This window comes from Oenanthe melanoleuca, chromosome 2 (genome assembly GCF_029582105.1).
Source record: "Oenanthe melanoleuca isolate GR-GAL-2019-014 chromosome 2, OMel1.0, whole genome shotgun sequence".
Taxonomy (NCBI): Eukaryota; Metazoa; Chordata; class Aves; order Passeriformes; family Muscicapidae; genus Oenanthe; species Oenanthe melanoleuca.
In genome coordinates this window covers 44,476,991-44,497,951 of record NC_079335.1, presented here as the reverse complement: position 1 = coordinate 44,497,951, position 20,961 = coordinate 44,476,991, and the positions used below count along the sequence as shown (strand labels likewise).

Here is a 20,961-nt window from a genome sequence, read left to right as displayed (position 1 = left end):
ATGAGATGTGTGGGGAATTCCAGGGGTCCTACATGGGCAGATATTTTGTGCTCAGAGAAGGGCTGCAAGAGATCTGCAGTTATGTGTAAATCTGAGAGGCAACATTTACACACATACAATTCTCTGCAGCCAGAGCAGCAGGAGAGCAGCTCAGAGAGGGTGTATCTGTCTGGGGCAGAAAAGCCAAGAGAGCACATAAATGTGAAATCTGATTGTACTGTATCAATGGCAATTGCTGCATTTTTAGATGTCCTAGAGACCCACAGAGGTTTTGGGGGTAAAACACTGTTCAGGACACTGAACTCTGAAAAGGAAGACAAGCCTTCCCAGCTACTGCTGTGTGGAGAACACATCCTCCAGCCTGCAGCAAAAAAACCAAACCAAGACTTAAGATCTTGATTCTTTGTGGCTTGTAAACTGCAGATTACATAAAATCTGATGTGAGATTTGGCACTACTCAACCTAGGTAAACTGAGGAGGAAAACTGGGAAAGTGCAGTGCTGGAATATATTCCAGCAGCACTGACAATGAGAACCCCAGAGAAGGGACATCTCCAAGCCCTGTTACACCCAAAAGGATGTTTGGCCAGTACAGAGCTGCAGGTTGGCTGGAAAGTGTCTTGTGTTGATCCATCAAAGGGTCCTAACATTGGGATGCTCTTTCCCTATCTGTGTGATGGAAGGCACCTTGGGTCCCTGTGGGGAACACTTAGTCTTCTTCTTTAGCCTTTCTTCTCACTTCTATTTCCCAGCTGGGCTTTGCTGCTAAAGGAAAGCACTTTTGTTATTCCTGTGTCATAAATTCAGTAAGGGAAATTATCCTATGCTTTAAAGAAATTCCTAGGAAAGATCCTTGTATAGAGAGAGCCTGAACATTAAAGTTTATTTAAGCAAATGCAAAACAAATTAAAAAAAAAAAAAATAAGGGCACCATACAAATCTAGATCATCCCTGGCTGAAAACTGAGTATAAGATATACCACTGTGGATTAGGTATTTAAGCATTCAACTGACTTTTCTGATTTTTGTTTGACTAATAAATATTGACCAAGGTAAAAGCAGGAACTTTGCTTTCACACTGCTGAACCAGAAAGGTAAATCTGCCAAAATCAAGCTACCACTGCTAGCGGGGAGGTTCCTTAGGAAGGTGGGAGTAAATGTGTAAAGGAAGAATTGGCATCTCTAATAACTACAGAAAGGTTTTAGAGACCCTTTTGTGGATTGTGTGTCCCTGTCATAAGAGATTCTCCCCTGGGTGTTACAGTGATTGGGACCATGGCAGAGTAGATGTAAATGTTTCTGGGTAAACAGTCTTGTCCAAAAAAGTACTGCACACCAAGGAAGAGAACTCCCAAGCAGCAGCCTTCCTGTGGCTTTTAGTCACTTCACTGCTTTGGCACCAAAGAACCTCTTGGGAGTTCAATTACCTGGAGGGAGCACGCCGAGTATGTTTTAGGCTGTTATGGGATGAGTATCAGCATATATTCATCAATATTTGGCAATCCCAGTGGAAATGCAGTAAGGTAGACCCATCCACACAAAGGGCCATCAGTATCCATTTCAAATGTTTATTTCCTGAAACCACTATTCCCTCTTCTTTTATCAGCCCTGAAGTTGAAAAGTATATAGGCTATGAAACTATCACTGCAAGAAAAGACAAATTGCAGGAAGGCTGGAAGGTCAAAGTTGCTAAAGCCTCATTTCTTGCCAGTAACTTCCCTTGGATACAGTGTCTACAAAGCAGAGACAATATACGCCTCTACCAAATGCCATTTGCAAATTAGGTTGCCAAAATTTCTGTTTTTCAGAAGTATTGTAGGGTCCAGCATTCAGCCATCCTCCTCTCAGTGCAGCCCTCTGATGAGCACTGAAGCAGGTATACAGGTACAAAACCAGGCTGCACATTTCTAGAATAAGAATGAATCTGAAACTTGATGAAAGGTGATCAGTTCAAACACCCTTTTTCTTCTATAAGCGTCTGAGATGCATAAAAATCATTTGCCTTTTTTTCTGTTCAGCAGACCTAACGCTGATCCATCCCTAGGTCTGAGAACTGTTGCTATGATTTCAAAGGAGCTGCAGAGCTGCCTGTTTGTCTGATCAAGATAAAGCTCCTACTGCTGTGCAGAACAGCCAAGTGCTTATAAAAGATGACCTCTGTCCACTTTCAACAAAAAACTGTGCTATAGCCCAAACTGGAAGTTTTCCACACATCTCTACCCCAGTGTGTCTTTTAACATTCAATGCCAATGAGTAAAGTTCGTTTAGTAATTCCAGTTTGTTCCTTCCAAGTAACAACAATGGATTTTGCTTAAAATGCATTTTTGCATAATTTTTTGTGCTAAAAGCTGTCTTCCACTTATTTAACATGCATTGACAGTTTAAATCCTGCTCTTTGTGAAAGTTTTCCTTGCTAACTATGCATGGTCAGATTTTATTTCCACATCCTGATCTACACCCTTTGTTCCTTATACTACAAATTGAATTTGGAATTGGCTTAACGGTGCTTGTTGGTAACTTTGACATCACTCAAAAATCAAGGCTATAGTACAGCATTAAGTTATAGTTGCAAATGGATGATATAAATTATAGCCAGGTGTGCAGAGGTTGAAATAGTATATCCCAACCTGTGAGGCTTTTATGAGGAGCAAGAAGAAGGAAGGAGACATGGGAAGTGGAGATATCCCCCATGCAGGGTTAAGGCACTCCAAATCAGATTTCAGGATTTACCTCCCAGGGTCAAATTATGTAAATTATGGTGAGAATGCTGAGGAAGCACTGCAGTGGCACCAGTGAAGAGTTTTTCCCCCAGATTAACTCGCTGCCCACGCAGCTGCCCCAGCACAGACCCAGAGCCTGGCTCCCCTCCCTGTCCACTGATGGTGGAACTGTGGGGTTTCTGCCAATTTGAGCTTCACATCATTCTCAATCATGTCTGTAAATGTAGGCACCAAACCTGAGCAGACTGCTGCAGGAGAACCAAGACAGAACTGCTGTACCTACTATGCTTGCTTTGTTTGCAAGTAAATCCTGGTTAACAGGTCAGAAACATGTTTACTAATGGCAGATCTAATGGGGCTTTTTGATAGAGCTCCATGACCATAAGCACCTCCTTGAAGGGCAAAATTTGATGTGCACTCGCGTTAGCAGGGGTTTGTCTTCACTTCAGCACAAGGAAGTCCAGGCAGCAGAGGACTGCCACAATCTGCAATTTATTTATGCAACCCATAGCATAATCACACATTCATTAAACTGTCAGTCTAGAAATGAGCCAAAAACATTGCAAGTTCTTATTTAGATAATGCACATTAAACAAAAGAGCTAAGCCATCACTGGGGAACTGAAAACTGTGAATTCCCAGAAATCCCAGCACAGACCACTTTGCCTTTACCTGGGAACTTGCCTTCCAAATTTGTGCTGGGTTTTCTTCTACATGCAGCTTGTTTTTGGTCCAGCAGTAGGAAATGGCAAAGAAGCACACACAACTTCTCACAGAACTCAAACACATTTTGCTCACTTTTTATTTACTGTAGTCAGGGCTGCTCAGGTGGATGAAAAAATGCCAAACCAAGCACCACATCCAAAATTAGCATTTTATTCAGAACGTTGGGGTCAGAGGTGTATCATTCATATTCTGGTACACAATACAGAGGCAAAGCTGTTCTCAGAAGTCTCTCCAGTTTGAAAGCTCCTTCCCCCCCTCCCCTCCCCAAAAACATACTGTATATTTTCTCGTGCCACCAGTATCAGGCCAACTCCCCTCCCCCCCCTTTTTTTTGGTACAAATTATGTAAAACTTTTTTGTGCTAAGAACTTTTCTCCCTCCCCAAACAAAAAAAAATAATAAAAATAAAAATAAAAAAAATATTGAGTACTCTAACTACAGTTCAACAATTGAATCAATGTCACTTGTTTGCAACCTGTTTTGTAAATACTTTATCCATAAACGAAAGATATAAACATGCAAAAACCTGAATCCATAGTCCAAATAATACATACACGTGTTCTGAAGTTTCTGCACTTCTCCACAGACTATGCCAATAAAACATTATGTACACATACCATTTTTTACAGTGAAGTGGGAAAAAAATTCTAGAAATTAAAAAAAAAAAAAAAAAAAACCAACAAAAACCAAAACGTGTATGGATTAAGACCAAAATGTGTCTAACATTCTAGCATAAGAAAAAAAAAAAATCAATTCTGCTACAAACTGGTGATATGAAAACTCCCTTTATTTGCAACCAGCTGCATAAGTTTTAGAATTTTAGTGAAAAAAGTCCCCTAACATCTAAAACTAGAAGTAATGTACATTGTTCCACCTCATGGTCCTCTCTCCCAGATAATAAAATTGTTCCATGAGGATTTTTTTGTTTATTTTTAATCTCCTTATTTTAATAAAAGCAATGCGATGTAACAAAAGCATTGTGAAGTATATTGTGTTTCACCTTACTCCTCCCCACCCCAACATATTTTGTCTCTTTAATGCATCATTTCATAAATCAGTACCATTAAAGCCTTAAACATAAAACTAATTCCGATCTGAAAAAGGTACAAAAAGGCACATAAAATCCCAGTGCTTCTGTACTGTAAAATTCAAGTGTAACTGAGCTCAATATTTTTTTCCAAACAGCATTGGATCACTGATATTCCACGGAGCCCAAATTGGTTTGCAGCCTAAGCCAAAGCCTTCAGCAAGCACTTGTGCTAGTAGACTACAAAGTTAAAGCCTAGCTTCTGTATGCTTTTGGGGAATATCAGTTGAAATGTTTGTACTTGTCCAAAACCAAAGTTCACTTTGAAGTTCAGTCATCACCTCCACCGTACATATCAGCAAGTTTCTTGAAACGTGGGCCCCAGTCATTTAGGTAGTCATAGTCTTGCTCACCACCACTACTTGAGGAGTTAAGAGAGCTCAAGGATCCAGCAGTGGAGCCGCTTCCTTCGTAGTCAAAGACTAAGAGGGAGTCATACGGGGGGGCTGTAGGGTCATTGTCGGCTGCTTTAAGTCCCTGCAAGGAGGAGAGCAGAAAAGAAGATTAAGTTCTGTATCTGAGAGCAAGACAAAAGCATATCTGGAATATTTGCAGTGCAGTTATCTATCAAGCACCACTTGAGAAAACAAAGTTCTTCCTCTCCTGCCATTCAGTGCAAAACAGGATTTACATTTTTGTACCTCCTTTTAGAATAGCCAGGTTCCCAGCATGGCAGCACTGGACATTTTGAATCTAGCTGCAATTACAGCCCTAACAAAACCTTAGAGAGAGCCATGGCACGGGGACTGAAGCTAGTAAATAAACAGTTTCAAAGATATACAGCTCACAACCTATGCCATGGGCAATGTGGGAATGGTTAGACCCATGAGGAAGGAGAAACAAGCATGTTTGTAAGGATTCACTTCAACAGCCATCTCACATGGTCAACAGCATATCCACTGACTTTTCTGGCCTGCAGTCCATCTGCATGTGCCAAAATCCATATTTAGTCAGTCCTGTAAGCTCATGTACCTCTGTGGGCTGCTGTGAGAAAAATATATGGTATGTTGTCTTAAGCCTTTTATGTTTTGCCACATCCACCCATGAGATCCACCTGCTCTTCAGAAAAAACACATAGTGACATCAAAGCTGAATACAAGATGATGACTGTTTTTGTTTCCTCCTTTCAAAGTACTGAAGTTATCAACACACGAATAATGGGCCATCAGCATTTTTGGATTTCCAGTTTATAGAGTTGAATAGCCCAAATTAAAACCAACACAAATTGAATTGGAGGAAATGCAGGGAGACTGAAGAGGAAAAGCCAGGAAAGAACCACACTTCTTCCAGAGAAAAGCCTCTTCATTCCCTGTTTTGTTACCGAAGTCCCAAACCTAAACACTTATATGAATAACTAACTTTAGAATATGAGACAATTTCTCTGTGCTTATCTGCTGAAGATTTACAAGCTGAATATAAAAAACTGAAGCCTGAAGTCAAAAAGCCCTCTTATGATTTGTGTTTTTTAACAATACAGTTTCTTCCATGGGATTAACAATGCTTTTTTTCAAGACCTTCCACTTCGAATAGGATCTACTTTGGCAGCCACTGACAAGGGATAATGTATCTTCCAGAATTCCGTAAGGCTGTGCTAAGATTTTTAATTGCTCACTATTAATTTTTATCACTTTTAATTTTTAATGTTTATGTATTAGAAAAAGGCATTGTTATACTTCCACTTACTTCAAATTATTTAATATATTCTGCTTTTAGAAATTTTCTAGAAAATTTAGAAATTTTTTTAGAAACATTTCACTCTCAGTTGTGTTTCGTCCAAATATGACAAAATGGAAACAGATTTTTATTCTACAAATATGTATGATAGAGTATGTACATATTAAACCCATTAATGAAAGCATTTGGCATTGATAAGGTAGAAGTGAATCCTGGTTCTTTATTACTTACTTAAATAATTCAGGATTGTGCAAAATGTACCTAAAATAATTTCCAAATCAGTGGTGGAAAAGTCCAGCATATTTATCAAGCTAATGACCTCTAATCAAGAACAAATTTTGGCCTTGAAATGCTCATTTCATGTGGTACAACAACATCAAGGAGGTTATTAATAGCCTGCATTAAAAGTGCAATTTTGAATTATGAGATAAGAATAATTGGTGATACTTGTTATCTCTCTCTGGCATTTTCCAACCTGATGGCCATAATAATCACAAAAGATGTGAGATTTTGAAAAGGCAATAGCAAGTGTTGGAAGACATCCATTATCCAGCTTCCAAGGGGGAAGTTCTAAGGCTTCCTCTTATTTTCTGCTGCTGAAGCAGAAAGGCAACTTTACTTCTTAGACAGTAACTGGCCTTAAGGTATTTAGATCTTTCCTTAAACCTGCTCGGGGTGACAGACACCCACATGTTTGGAACACAGGTGAAGGGAAGGAGAGTAAATACCAGCTGAGGTTAAGGAGTGCTGAGGTATGAATGCCAGGCATCCATGTGTGAAAGTCATTTAGAAAGTCTGTCTGGAGACAGAATGTTATTTCCCTGCAGTTCTGCCTACTAATAGCCAGCCAACCATGGGATACCAATTTATTTTAAAAAATCAGCGAACAAAACATTTTCCTACATCACTGCAGAAATTCTGATACCTATCAGTCATCCATGACACGGCAGAAGGCAGCCTCTTTCCATCTGTTTTTCCAAGGGGGAAGTTGTAATTTTTTTTTCAATTTGCTGCTGCTATCATGATAGCATTTCAGAAAAGGAAACTGGTTTTGAGTTACTGACTTACAAGATAGGATCTCACTAACAAATTCACTTTCTCAAAGGTTGTGCTGGCGGCGTAATCCATTTCATTCAGAGAACGCAGCCACGGGTCATGTTTTGGAGGTATTGATTCAACCAGCAGCACAATTTACACTGACATTTTCACCTATCTTCTGGTTCACAGTGGAATGACTGAACTTGGTGTCTAACTCTTCAAATGACAAGATTTCTGCCACAGTCGTGTCACAAGTTACATACTAAAATGAGGAAGAGCTACTGCAATGTTTTCTCTTTCCCCCTGCTAAGCTCACTCTCTGAGTGCCCCAGTGTCCTGCTGTGCTCTGCTGCTGGGCTCTGCAGCCTGTCAGACAGCCCTGGCAGTGCTATCAGCTCATGAAGCTCCCTTTGCTTTCAGCACTGCCACCTTTTTAGTTCATGATGCTGTCCCTTTCAGTGGGTAGAGGAGGTGTGCATACACAGCCTGCTGCATCTGCACAACTGAAAAGATGACAAATGGCTGCCAGGAGTGGCTTCTACTGATTTTACTGCCAAGGCTTTTGTTGTCAGTCACTTCTGAAGAGAGATCTCAGTTTTTACCAGATGTGCTCAAGAACCTCAGAGCTGCAGAGCTGTTACAGTTATTTGGTTTATGGTTTCCTGATCAGAAAACCCGAAGTTTTTATTAGAGTGAGAAGCTCATTCAACAGCAGAATTTCCAGGGCACATCCTCAGGAGCAGGGGTACCTGATGGGACAGGGAATTGTCATATTTATTTGCATGTGCTACACCACCAGTGCACAACAAGCAGTCACAGAAGAGCCACAGCAGCAGAGAGGCCAGCTTGAGACCTTGGACTGACTCACTCTTCCCTTTTCTTCCTTTATATACATAGCAGAGCTTTCACTAAGGAGGCAGTAAGGAGCAGAATGGGAAAACTACTGTTGGCAGTGGAAAAACAGTAAACTTGCCTTAATACAGGCAGCATTCTCCACTTCTCTCAAATTAAAGAAAAGCAACCCCTCAAATCTTGAACTAACATGGAACACTACAAAATCTAATGCTTCTATTTTCATTAATCCTACTATTTAATCAGATTCAGCAGACTTTTGATGAGAAGGAAAAGAAGAACAGAGACCTTCAGGGAAATAAAAAAAAATTGGTTTCTATCTGGAACCATTTTTTGACATGAGAAAACAGAAACCATCAAAGGACTCCATTCTGCATGGAGGTGCACTGTATCAATAACCATTTACTAAGAATGAATTGAGGGTCCTCTATGTCCCCATGGGATGAGACCTTCAGTTTGCAGTTTCAATTTAGTTTACCTCAGATTATGTCCTCTATTGATTATAAATATAGTCTTTGCCACAAACTCTCCACCACAATACAACTTGCATGAGATTTCTAGGGACAATATAGGTGGGTCTTGAAAACAGGATTAACAAAACTACCTCCAACAGGTCTAATTAATACTGTCCTGCAAATCCTGACTATTCTAAGTGTTAATTATGCTCTACACTCTGCAGATTTTAAAAGGCTCAAAACAGAAAACAAAGTCTGCAGAGGATTCTTAATAAAACATGACTTATTTCACTGACTTGTTTGTACACTGGACTGGAATAAAAGGAGGTTTTCTCCTTCCCCTCTTCAATTACAGATTCATCTATCCATTGAAACAGACAAAACAACAAAGTCCCTGAGGTCATTTAGCTTATGCCTGCAAAACCTATTCTGACTATCAGACACCTCTGGAACCTTCCTATTTTAGACAGTTCATAGCTCTGCACATGGCATCTCAACTTTGTGTTATAAAAATGCATGACTTTTTATTGTATTTCTAACTTGTTTTTCAACTGAGAAGTCATTAGAACACTACAAAACACTTACTTATGTATGTCTCATTGAGTTAAGCAGGTTTAATACAAGGGATAACAGATAGAAAATAATATACCAGAAAAAACAGAGTACTGCTAAAAGGGAAAAAACCTAAATGACCCCCTAGATCTTTTTTTTGCTTTTTGTTTCTATGACTCTGTAATGAAAATAAGAAGAAAACCCCCAGGCTTGCTTGGCAATGGGAGCTAAACCCTCCAGCATCTGAAATCAATGATCTATAGTTACCTTTTGTCAAAAGCTGAAGCAATTCAGAAGCTAGTCTGAACAATGCTGTGTGTCTGAGGTGCTGGTGAGCACTCAACAGATTAAATTAATTTCCACATGAGGACCAGCATCCCAAAAGATGATACTGACCCACATCTCCTGGAGCAGGGCCCATCCTCCAAAAGAGAATGGACTGATCTCCAAAGGTGTTGCACCTTTGCAAACCAAGGGGGTAATGCAGACTTTGCTACCAAAGTGCTGACAATTCAAAAGCAGCCTCTCCCTGCTCAGCTGGGGACTGGGCTGGTTTTGTGGGTGGTTTGGCTTAGAGATGCCCAAGGGAAGAATTACATCTAATAATATTGAAGTTGGATGCAGAGAGATATGAACTTTGCTCTTTCTTATCTTGCTATGCTGTTTCCACAGCTCAGCTTATCTTCTCTAGGAACTGCCTTAAGAAACGTCTGGGACAGGCTTTGCTCAAGATATTTTTTCAATTTACCTCAAGTAAAATTGAGAGAAACTTACCAAGTTTCTTGGGTTTAATCATACCAGGACTGCAGGTGCAATTTTCTGGAGAGTCTGAAAACCTGTGCAGCCTGAACATTTATGCTCTTAGACACTGATAATTTTGAAATTTAACTGTAACAATGAATACTACTATGAAAGACAAACTCATTTCCCCCCACACCCAGTAGACAATTTATAATCACATCTGCCATGGCAGGTTTTTTACATAAAAGATAAATGAAGATGACGCTATTTTAGAGAAATAGAATGCCCATTTTCCTGGGAAAACAGAGCATGGACAATCTTTGGGTGTCTACTGTCTGCTAGAGAAAGGGTTAGGTGGAATGCCCCACAGTACAACAGTACATTACTGTGAAATACTAGGGAAAAAAAAACCTTATGAAGAAGACAAGCTAAATATATAATGCTTAAAACTCCTAGCTCACATAGCTCCTTTCAATCAGAGGATACAATTAATTCTGAGCTAACTTGTAGACAAGAAAATTGCTGTGTTTTCTTTAACTTCATATGTATTTCCACATATTTTTTAAATCAATGACATTAATGACATTATTTTACTGTGTATGAATAGCTGGGAGAAGCTTTCTTTTTTTGGTGGATGGCAAGGGGAAGCATAAAGGGAGGTACTGATATAATACAACAGACAGCAGGAAGAAAATGACTCCATGCTTGTCTGCAGTGCAGTATAAAACACACTGGGTTAAATCAAGAGAGCAAGTACTGTTTCTTCAGCTCCATGTGTACACACTGATGCTATCATCTTCCAGAGTGATAACCCACTGAAAAATAATATTGCAAGAACAGCTTGCTAAGTCATTAAAAGACTGTAGGAGGCTGGACAACCTTGGGCCCCTTTCTGGCTTTCCAGCAGAATCAGACCCATTCCCTGCCTTTGCTCCACAGCAGAGCTTCCCAGCTGCTGTGAGAAACAAAAACCAGGTGGGTTCCTGCCTGCCAGGTGGGCACTGTCTGGTCACAGCTGTGTGAGAACAGGATGGGAATCTCTGATTGTCTGGAAGCACAAGGAAGTTCTTGTGTGTACACTGCCTTGGGACTTTTATTGTCCCATGTCTCCAACTATTTTCCAATTATAACTGTAATGTAATGTAGAAATGTAAGGCATGCAAAAACTGAAGTATCTTAAAATACAATATAATTACAAGAATATTTGTACATTTCCTGCTCATGAACTCCCCTCCAAGTTTTTTGACAATTGTATCACCATACACCTTAAAAGGGGCAAATTCAATTTTCTGCAGCTTTTCAACACAAAAGGCTTTAGTATATTAGCCTGACTTTTCTTCAAGGCAAACAAGAATAAACACGTTAGCAGAAACTGTTCTGCAATACTCTGCAATACGTGTCCAGCTCCAGCTGACAAGGAAGATATGAGAAAACCAGAGAAAATAATTAACTACTACAATTCATGTACAGAATAAAGTACAAACAGCAGTAAATTCTGGGTCGTTTTTTTTTTTTTTTTCCTATAACCAGCAAGCACAAGAAACACATTCTATTGTAAGTACCACAACACCAATAATTTAAGACTGACCAGCAATAGAAATAATGAAGATAATTTCTTTCAGAACTATCAGTACTCTGGTATAGTCTGAATCTCAATTACATTTATTAGATTGAAGAATCAAAGATAATGCAAAATCTTTGAAAGCTCTCTGACAAGACAAGTATTAAAAGCACTTACATAACATTTAATTTAGCTGCCCTGCTCACTAATCGTATTTGATGGAATTCTTTTGGTCTTATTGAAGATACTGAATTTCCACTATTATCTGGATTCAAAGGGTAATGTATGAGGAGAATGAAAATGAACTTCTTCCATTATTGAATTACTGTGAATTAATAAATGAATTTAGGCTACACTACAATTTTGTTAGTCTGTTTATTAGTTGGAACCCACTGCATAATCCTGCTTGGAGATATTGTGGCTGCAGCTGATAACGTACTATGAATGTAATTAATACGAACGCACAGAAGTTAATTGATATATCTTCCCTTTCTGTTTCAATGAGTTAATTAAATTTGTCTGCACTTTAAAAGAACATATTTACTTCTGTCTAGCGAGACAGTTTTAATTGTCCAAGGAAGTTTTAAAAAGTTATTATGTTCTAACATAACAGCTACTCATGCGGAGTAGAATAAACAAAATATAAAAGCTTGTCAGACCTTAGGAGGAAACCCTTTTTCGCTTCCTTACCTCATTAATGAAGTCCCCAATGTCCCCAGGATGAGGAGCAGCTGATCTGACTGGATACTGAGGTTCTGCATGGATTGGCCTTTCATCAAGACGTCTGATTCCAACAGGTTTGATGGCATCTGGTTCCACAGTGTCAGGCTGCTGGAGCTGGCTCAAGTCATAATCCTGCAAAATATGGAACAGACACAGTATGTTAGCAGAATTTCAAACAGTATCTGTCAGGGGGAAACATGAGTAGGAAAAAAGGGAAAATGCAAAGTATCATTTCACCACGAGTCCTGTTTTCAGGACTGTAATGCTTACTGAGAGTAAGTCAATAACACTGTTATTTGCATACCAACAGGATGTTATTTGATTTATACTCCCTGAATCTCCTGTTTTGATTCTATTCCATCAGATTTGTAGAGCTTCTTGTAAGTCTTCCCTTGAGAAGCAGGGATTTGAGTAGTACTATTAAGGGACTAAACACTTTACCTAGTAATGATGATTTACAGCATAGAGCAAAGATGCCAAATCCAACTCTTATTTTCCTAAGCAAATAAATACCATACATTCTGAGGAAAAAAAAAAGCAAGCACAGTGTTCTGCAGTATTTTCTAATACCTTCAAAGAATGAATTTAAGACCCCTTGCTGATTTTACGTGGTTTCCATAATATGAAAGCCAAAAGGGGGAAAATGTCGTAAGAAGTACAAAGCTCCTCAGATTTGGCCTTAATTCTAAGCACTTCCTAGAGATTACTCACGAATCTGTTCATTAAGTACTTGATGCTGCTGTTTCAAACTCTGGCAGACTGATGAAGTTAGCATAGCAGCATGAATTCCAATAAGCTGTATGTATGTATGTGAAAAATTTAATTAGATAAATGTTTAGGCACTGAACATAGATATGCCTGAATTCTCTTTGCACAGTGTGATGCATTTCATCATTGTCATTCTCCTCACTGCTGCCATGTCTAGAAGAAAGTCATGCTCTAGGATGCCTTTACACTGGGCACTGGTGAGAATGTGCAGCAAAGAACTGGATTTCAAGGCTTCAACAAAAGCCATTCAAGAGCTACCAGCAGATGGGGGCTCATGCCAACTCTACTGTATGCCAGACACCCTGCCCCACACATAATCCAAGCAGTTATAAACATCTGAAATAAGCTACTCTATCCAGCAAAAATATCAATTTTTCAACAGTGCTGTTCTGGTAAAAATGTTATTTATAATCTCAATTTGCTGGAAGTTGTCTGTTCAGACTATTTTTCATTAGTTCCTTAGTGGCTCTTAAGGGAATGTAGATCCTTTCTGAGACCATGACCTCCTGTGACCCCAAACCCAGACTTTTCAGCAGGGGAAGAATTCTTTCTGACAGCAGTGATGGCAGTTCTTGGGGAGAACTGTACCTGATTATCAAATCCACTACATCTTCTGATTTGTTACTGGAGTTCTCAGATGACTGCACACAAACATACAGTCAAAAAAGGTGGAACAGCTCTACTGAGATCTGAGAATGCAGTTTCATATGCTTTAATTAGATTACAAGTTCCTTGGGGCAGAGCTGTAACTCCTACCCTTCGGTACTTCATGTACCAAACAGAATAATAAGTGATCTCCAGGAAGCAGTATGAATCGGAGAAAAGTAAACAGAACAGAACTTTCTATCCTTTCCCTTTTTATTACGTAAAATAAATCAAAATAGTTTAGAGACATGCTATCAGAAAATCCTATCAAACAGAGAAGAATGTACTTCTTAGAATTTATAAATATGCAACACGAGTGCTTTTCATACCCACCCAAAAGATAAAGGTGGAAAACACCAACAGGGAGAAATTAATTTTTTTCTTTTAAATCTAAGCATTTCATTGTAGAGGAATTCAAACTGGTATGGTTAAATAACAATGTATTAAAACCAGAAGAGTGTCTCTGTTAATTTCAGTTCTGTAAAGTTAATATTTTTTTTCCTGCTCACACACATATGTATACAATTCTTTTACTGGTTAGTGGTCATACAGAAATATAAATCAAGTTTGTCAGTCTATTATGTCCACATCTAAGGCATCCTTTTGTATGTATTTAATTGTTTGAGAGATATCCAGATCCTAATAGCCAAAAAGTCAGCAAAGATAACCATCTGTGAGGTAACAGCAGTGCAGAACATGTCCTGATGTGGAATCTCACTTTGGTTTTTTTGCTTAGGGTAATTTGTGACATTGCCATTTAGCCTTCCATCAGAGAAAATTTATCTTGCAGGCCTAATAGTGTCCAGACAAGAAAAGAAGATCCATTGTATTACCTCAGACTCTCAATCAGAGAGTTTATCATTAAAATCAATACTAACTGCACATCAGTGGGGTATGGCCAACTTATCCCCAAACCAGCTGAGTGCCAAGCAAACACAGCACCATTCTGTCTGAAGTCAACTCAATTACTGCAAAGTAAAAGAAGGAAAAGTGTTTTAAAATGCCAGGTCATAAGCTGTTTAGAGGTGCTGAGGTCCCATCTCTTCACTCAGTGCTGCTTTCACAGACAGGAAAGTGGGACAGCCTTTCACATACTACCTAAAGCTCCTGAATGGACTAAAAGGTTATCCTCAAACAGGGTTTGTTAAGATAGCTAACTGTAGAAGTGACAGCTGAATGGAACACAGGCACATCATAGAGAGAACATGCTGGGATGGGTTGGGGCAGACAGCTTTGAGCAGTATCCTGGGTCATCATTTTTACTCCTAGTTCAGGACCACCATTCAACAGTGTTTTGGTTTTGTTCCAGTCTTTTCCCATTTAACCTGTTCATAGGTAAATCTGCTTAGGGATTACTGGCAGCTCATTGTGGAAATGGTCTTGGCTCTCCATTGGAAATGTACTTCAATGAGAATTGTGAGCATCTAATTCTTATGGCTGCCAATTTTTGTCAGAGGTATTTATTTGTACTGTTTAGCCCTAACTCAAGCAATTCTAGAAAAAATTTCCTTCCTTCAGTTTGGACTTGAGCATGCCCAAACATATGGTTTGTTCATGTTTTTCCTCCTCAAACTTCTGGACAAGCTTAGATTTGTTGATGAAAGAGAGAATGGATTTATTTTTCCTCAACTGTAGTATTGCTAAGATATATTAGTTTGCTCCCACTTGCATCTAGAAAAATTCAGGCCTTTGGAAACAAGAAACTTGGACTAGCCTGATAGTCCAAGCCTACAGTCAATAGAGAAACAGAAATCTCACATTCTACAATGGGGATGTAAGTGAAGCAAGTAGAATGATTTTTTTTTTTCTTCTGTTTGTTCATGAAATCCCTTATCACTGAAGAAACTACAGCTGCCTTTTTGATGACTGGTGGTTAAAGAGATGACAACTTTAATGAGCTAGAAGGGCATTTTATTCAAAGTTTCATCTTGTGAAATCAATCAATCTCACTGGCCCCAGCCCCAAACCCCACTAACCCCTTCTTCCCTCCAAGCTGATAACCATATTGACATTAGCTCTTCCACTTAGTTCTAGCAGCTTTAAGAAAAGACTTTGACCATTATTCAAACTTTACATTCCTGAAACACACAATCCCACTGAAGAGTGCTAAAAGTCAAAATCAGGTAGACAAGCCCTAAAAATTAACTACCTTACCAGAAGTGTATGCAGAAGGCTCTGAAACCCCCAAAAACACTTCTTTAAGAACACCTGCACAATAGTTCAAAGCACAGTTCAAGTATCTCAATTTGAATAGAAAAAACCATCCAGAATAGAAGGCCATTTTACACTCCCCAGTAATCACTGAAAAATAAGGTAATTCACCTTTCAAAAATCTCCTCCTTTAACAACTTCCTCTTGGCCAAGACATCTATTCACTGAACAGCACCTGAGTAATAATCCCTCACAGAGCAGTCATTAGTTACAGATGGAGATGTTTTAAATGTTTATTTTTTTAATCCTCATTAGCTGTTCTAAATTAGAAGATTTACTTAAGTTCTTGGAAAAAAACCCTAACAAATTTAAAAAAAAATTTACAGTAATTGATAACTGTCTTATATGAATGTATCCTGAAGCATTATGATGCAGAACTACAAACAACAGAACGAAACCACAATGAACAAAAACTATAAAACGCTGTGCAGAGACAGGACTGACTTTTTTTAAGAAAGCAAAACTCAGAAAATATTTTAATACATTACATCTGAATTGAACTTCCCACTACCACAGCCTAGTGCCTGGAATGTGACTGACATTCATTAATGATTTATGACTCTGGCTTCCCTGTTATCCCAGAGCTCTTGGTTTATTTTATTTATTTTACCCTGGCTGTTCATGAGACTGTGTGATACACTCCTAGGGATGACTTGGGTTTTTGCCTACCACAGAACAGAAGCTTTGGCTAGGCATGAACATATGACTGGACACACGAATCATGTAACAAAACCACTATACTTGTTTTTTGTTTTCAAGGGATGCACCCTTTGCAAAGAAATATGGAAGTTCAGCTGTATCCCCATACAAGAAATAATCAACTTAATTGTTACCAGATCACTAACTTAATTTGATGACTTCTAAGTGTCTTTCACTGAACACATTTAACTGCAGTGGTTTAGGTGCATATAAAACAAGAGCAGCAGAAATTTCAATTTTACCTGACCCTTTTAGAGGAGATGGAGCCTTAGTATAAACTCAGGTATTTCATTTTCTGAAGAGAACAGAACTAATGATGACTTTGAAATACTTATGGATAAAACACATGTTCTGCTTTGCCTTTGTGTTCCAAAGGCAACTACTGTCTATGCCAACAGAGAAATGGGATGGGGAGGTAAGGAATCTCACTGAGATGTTAAAAAAAAAATAAAAAGGGAGTGAAAACCAATCCTGCTATATATTCTACCCCCAAACTCACAAAACATCAACCTAAAAAGCTGTCAGAAATTTGCACCTAAAATATTGCCTGAGTTTTGAAAAATGTTCCAACCCTCCCCTAAATCTTACATTTGCTGAAATAATGAGACTTCAAAAAAGCAAAGAGAGAAGACTGACTAGATGCAGGCTTCAGGTGGGAGGATAGTTAAAATGCCTGCATCAACAGTTGCTCTTTGTTTGTCACTTGCTTTTTACTTTCTGCCATATTGTTTTTCCCATTTGCTTTTATTATAGATGCATCTGGAGTATTACAAGTTAACAATTTTTAAGATAAGGAAGAAGCTAGCTTATCTTTTTTTATAATAAAAAAGGTGAAAACTCCAGCTGCAGATACAACACAATAGCAGGCAGAGGCTCTAGATATGATAAAACAAAACAATTTTGTAATGGAATTATGAAAAAATTACTTTCACATCATGAGATAAAGATTCACCAAGGAATGACAGTAATTCCTCCAAAGGAGCACTGTATGAGTCACTTATTCAAAAAAGTGAAGCTAATGTCTTAGTAAGCAAACACAATCCCTGAAATAACCACCTTTTAATTATAGTATTGTATATTCATGGGGAATATCATAGCAACCTTTATTTCATTCATTATGTTTGAAATTTCAGAATATAAAACATGTTCTATTTTTAATGCAATGCAAAATGAAGGTTAAAAGCTGAGAGTAAATGATCTGATTAACACTCAGATAGGGTGGTGAAAAAAGAAAATGTAATCACATGGATTTATAAAGTTAGTGCAGTAGGTAAGGACCATTATCATGTTTATAACAGAGGTGGTAACAACACCCAGCACAGAAGACTGATGTTATCTTAAAATTTGGTATACAGAAAGTTATGACAATAAGAAGAAAAAAAAAAAAAAGCCAAAACCCACACACAAAAATTTAGAAGGATTACCTGATTTTGCTTTTATCTATGCCACATAAATGCTGGAACACAGCTACCCTTTCATAAAGGAGCAATTTCTGTTTAGAATTTAGATCCTGCATACATAACAAAAAACCATTCATCTTCTATTTTTAATGTGATTAACGTCATTAAAATAAATGCTACTATTTTCTCTTTTTACCTAAATATGTAAAAAATATGACAAAAACCAAGGTATTGACTAATGTAAAAAAACCAACAAAAAAACCTGATGTAGCAAGGGCCATGAAGACTCCTCAGCAAGAAAACTACTTTGAATAATAGTAAAATCATCGCATTGAAATTCTTGTGCTGAAAAGATCTGAGGGCTAGATTATCCTACATGTTCAAAACAGCTCATCTGCAATACTTTAAAAGCATACCACCCACTTGCTCAGACAGCTTGCTTCAACAGGACCACCTGCATTAGCAACCACTACCAAAATTCAGAAAACATTATAGAAATGAACTGAAAGGAGAGAATCATCTTGTGCAATGAGATGTATACAAAAGCAATTAGATGAAAAAAAATGTGTCACAGTTATCAGGCTGACATATGCTGCACATATCCCAGTCAGGCACCCAGTGCCTTGATGTAAGTCACACAAATGGCCCGAGATGTGCAATGGAAATGAGTTAGTGATGGTTATGGGCTGTGATGTGCTGTGTGTGTGAACTATGCTGCAGACACATGCTAAGTGCTTCAAGGCTCAGTCAGCAGCAGGTCTTGGTGTCTGCATCTGAGACTGGTGTCACAAGTTCAGAGCACATTGTAGCAGCAAAGAAAATTCACCATTTGCACCTCACACCTCCCCATTTGCTAAACAACTGCAAGCTACACATCATGAGGTCCATAGTCATCAAGAGTGGCACTCACTACCAGTTATGTAATTTGAACTTTCTGTTCCAGAATATAACAAACTCTACTTCCCCCACGCCCAAGAGTTTAAGATTCAGATGCAATTTTAAGAAAATCAAAACAAAATACCAAGGTTTAACAAAAAACAAACCAAAGCAAACAAACAAAGCAAAAAGCCAAAAGATAAACACAAAAAACCACCAACACTTCTCCCTTTCCCAACCAGTCCCACTGACTTCTGTAGAGTGATGGTGACTCAAACCCTCTCATGGCCCATCTTCCCTAAGTCAGACAGCTAAACTTTGTAAGTACAAAATAGTAAACAGAATCCTGAGAAGAATCCAAATTTTTCTACCTGGAATACCTCTGCTTTCTCTCATTCCTCCCTCATCCCCAGCTTCTGCTAGTACAGTCATTGTTCACAAAACCCAGAAAGCTGCTGCCTGGAAGGACAGGAGTGCTCTAAACCTACTGAAGCCTGTTTTTCAGCCTGCTTTTTCTAGGAGAAAACAGTCCAGAACATTCCCAGTGTTGACAATGCTCTTCAGAGGTGAGCAGGCTGACTTCAGTTATGACCCATAGATCAAAAGCTTTTCTGGCTTAGAGAATTCATAGCATTTTTCTCAGCTGCTGTGGAGATCACACAACCCAGTTTACATCATGCCAGGGTAGAAGACAACTATGAATCATTCAAGATCTCAATTTTCTTGACAAGCATTCAGCCTGTCAGATTGAACAAGATGGCCTCAGATGGGATTAACAGAAGACCTTCACGATGGGCTAAACTGCTCTTTTATTACAGATTTCACATCATAATTCCTTGGAACTGCTGGTGCAGGAGGAAAAAAACCAAACACACGAACAAAACCAAAGAGGAATTCCAACTTGTTGCTGGCAGTTGCTATGACTCAGAGGAACTAGCTGGAATTTGAACTCATCTGATTTCTTACAGGAGACATCACCCTGACAGAATGTACAGAGAGTTTGAAAGGAACATGCTGAACATGTTTTAGGAGTTTCTGGGTCTGCCGTGACAGCTAAGAAACCCAACTTGCATAGCTTCAAAATAAATAAATGAAACCTCTCAAATAAATAAATAATTTTAAGATAAAAGCCTCCAGTTTAATTTGTTTAAGGATACGGAGAGAACTAAGGACTCTCACTTACCTTAAAGCCCTAACAGTCTTATCTTCAAATAACCTAAACATCTGGGAAATACCAGGCCACACAGGGAAAATCTTCAAGCTGTCCTTCTAGAGAAGCATGAGATTTTAAAAAGGAATTTTCTGGCTATAAATAAAAGTCATTTTACCGATTATGAAAAAGTCGGAACCTTTAAAATGCTGTTTTCACTGAGAAGAACACAAGGGTTTAAAATTCCCTTCTACTACACCACATGAGATGCACTCTGGGCTGGATGGCTCTGTTTGAGTCACCTTGTGTACTGCCTTCTACTGAAGCTGCTTGTTTAATCAATCCTCAGGATTTTAGGGATGGTGCACCATAAAAAAGTTAATAGTGACGCAGAGCATTTTCCTGTAATTTGCTGATGACTTATGGATCCAAGATTGACACAAAGCAATTTTTCTTGATTTTAACAGAGCAGAGGCAGCTTTACCCTAGGAGGCCTTATTCTGAAAATACATTTTTGATGTTAGTCCTGTACTTTTTTAGAACCCTCACTCTGACACTTGAATACTTTCATTAACATTGGCAAAAACACAAAGGTCTTTAGAGCCAATACCTTTTGCCCATAATGCTCTGCACACAGCTTTGCTTATGCAGTATTTTATTAAGCCATGGTTTGCAAAAAATGAGATTACTGCTTGCAGAGAACTTGTGGGGACACTCAAAAATCTTTGCATTCTAAGTTCTTAAATCTCACATAAAATATGTGCAAAACCAAATAAACCCAAATGAAATATAATCCTCCCTCTTTTCCCTGGGCACAGGAGGCGAGGGGGGCCAGGAGGGAACCAAGAAGAAACAAACCTAGGAATTATTATCATCATAATTAAGTACAGGCAGAATTTAGGTTTAAAAAAAATGTCTAACCAAAATAAAGCAAAATAATCTCCCTGAAAAGACGGAACATATTTACATTATCACTCTAGACAAAAAAAAAAGTTTAAAAGTTCATGCTCTCTCTTCATCCATTCTGCATAGGAATAAATTCCTAGATTTGAAGCTATGGGAGAACCTAGCCCCATGCCTGTTACT

The 20,961-nt window shown here is 38.5% G+C and overlaps 1 protein-coding gene across 1 annotated transcript in view; it reads right to left on the bottom strand.

Moving 5' to 3' along the window:
• Positions 1 to 3,579: 3,579 nt before the first annotated feature.
• The window catches only part of CDH2 (cadherin 2), a 113,297-nt gene continuing 95,915 nt past the window's right edge, over positions 3,580 to 20,961 (bottom strand). The window contains exons 15-16 of the mRNA XM_056485110.1: positions 12,094 to 12,258; positions 3,580 to 5,007 (exon numbers count right to left, since the gene is read on the bottom strand). Of these exons, the coding sequence (XP_056341085.1) occupies positions 4,801 to 5,007; positions 12,094 to 12,258 (372 nt within the window). The 3' untranslated portion in view covers positions 3,580 to 4,800. The remainder of the gene's footprint in view (positions 5,008 to 12,093; positions 12,259 to 20,961) is intronic.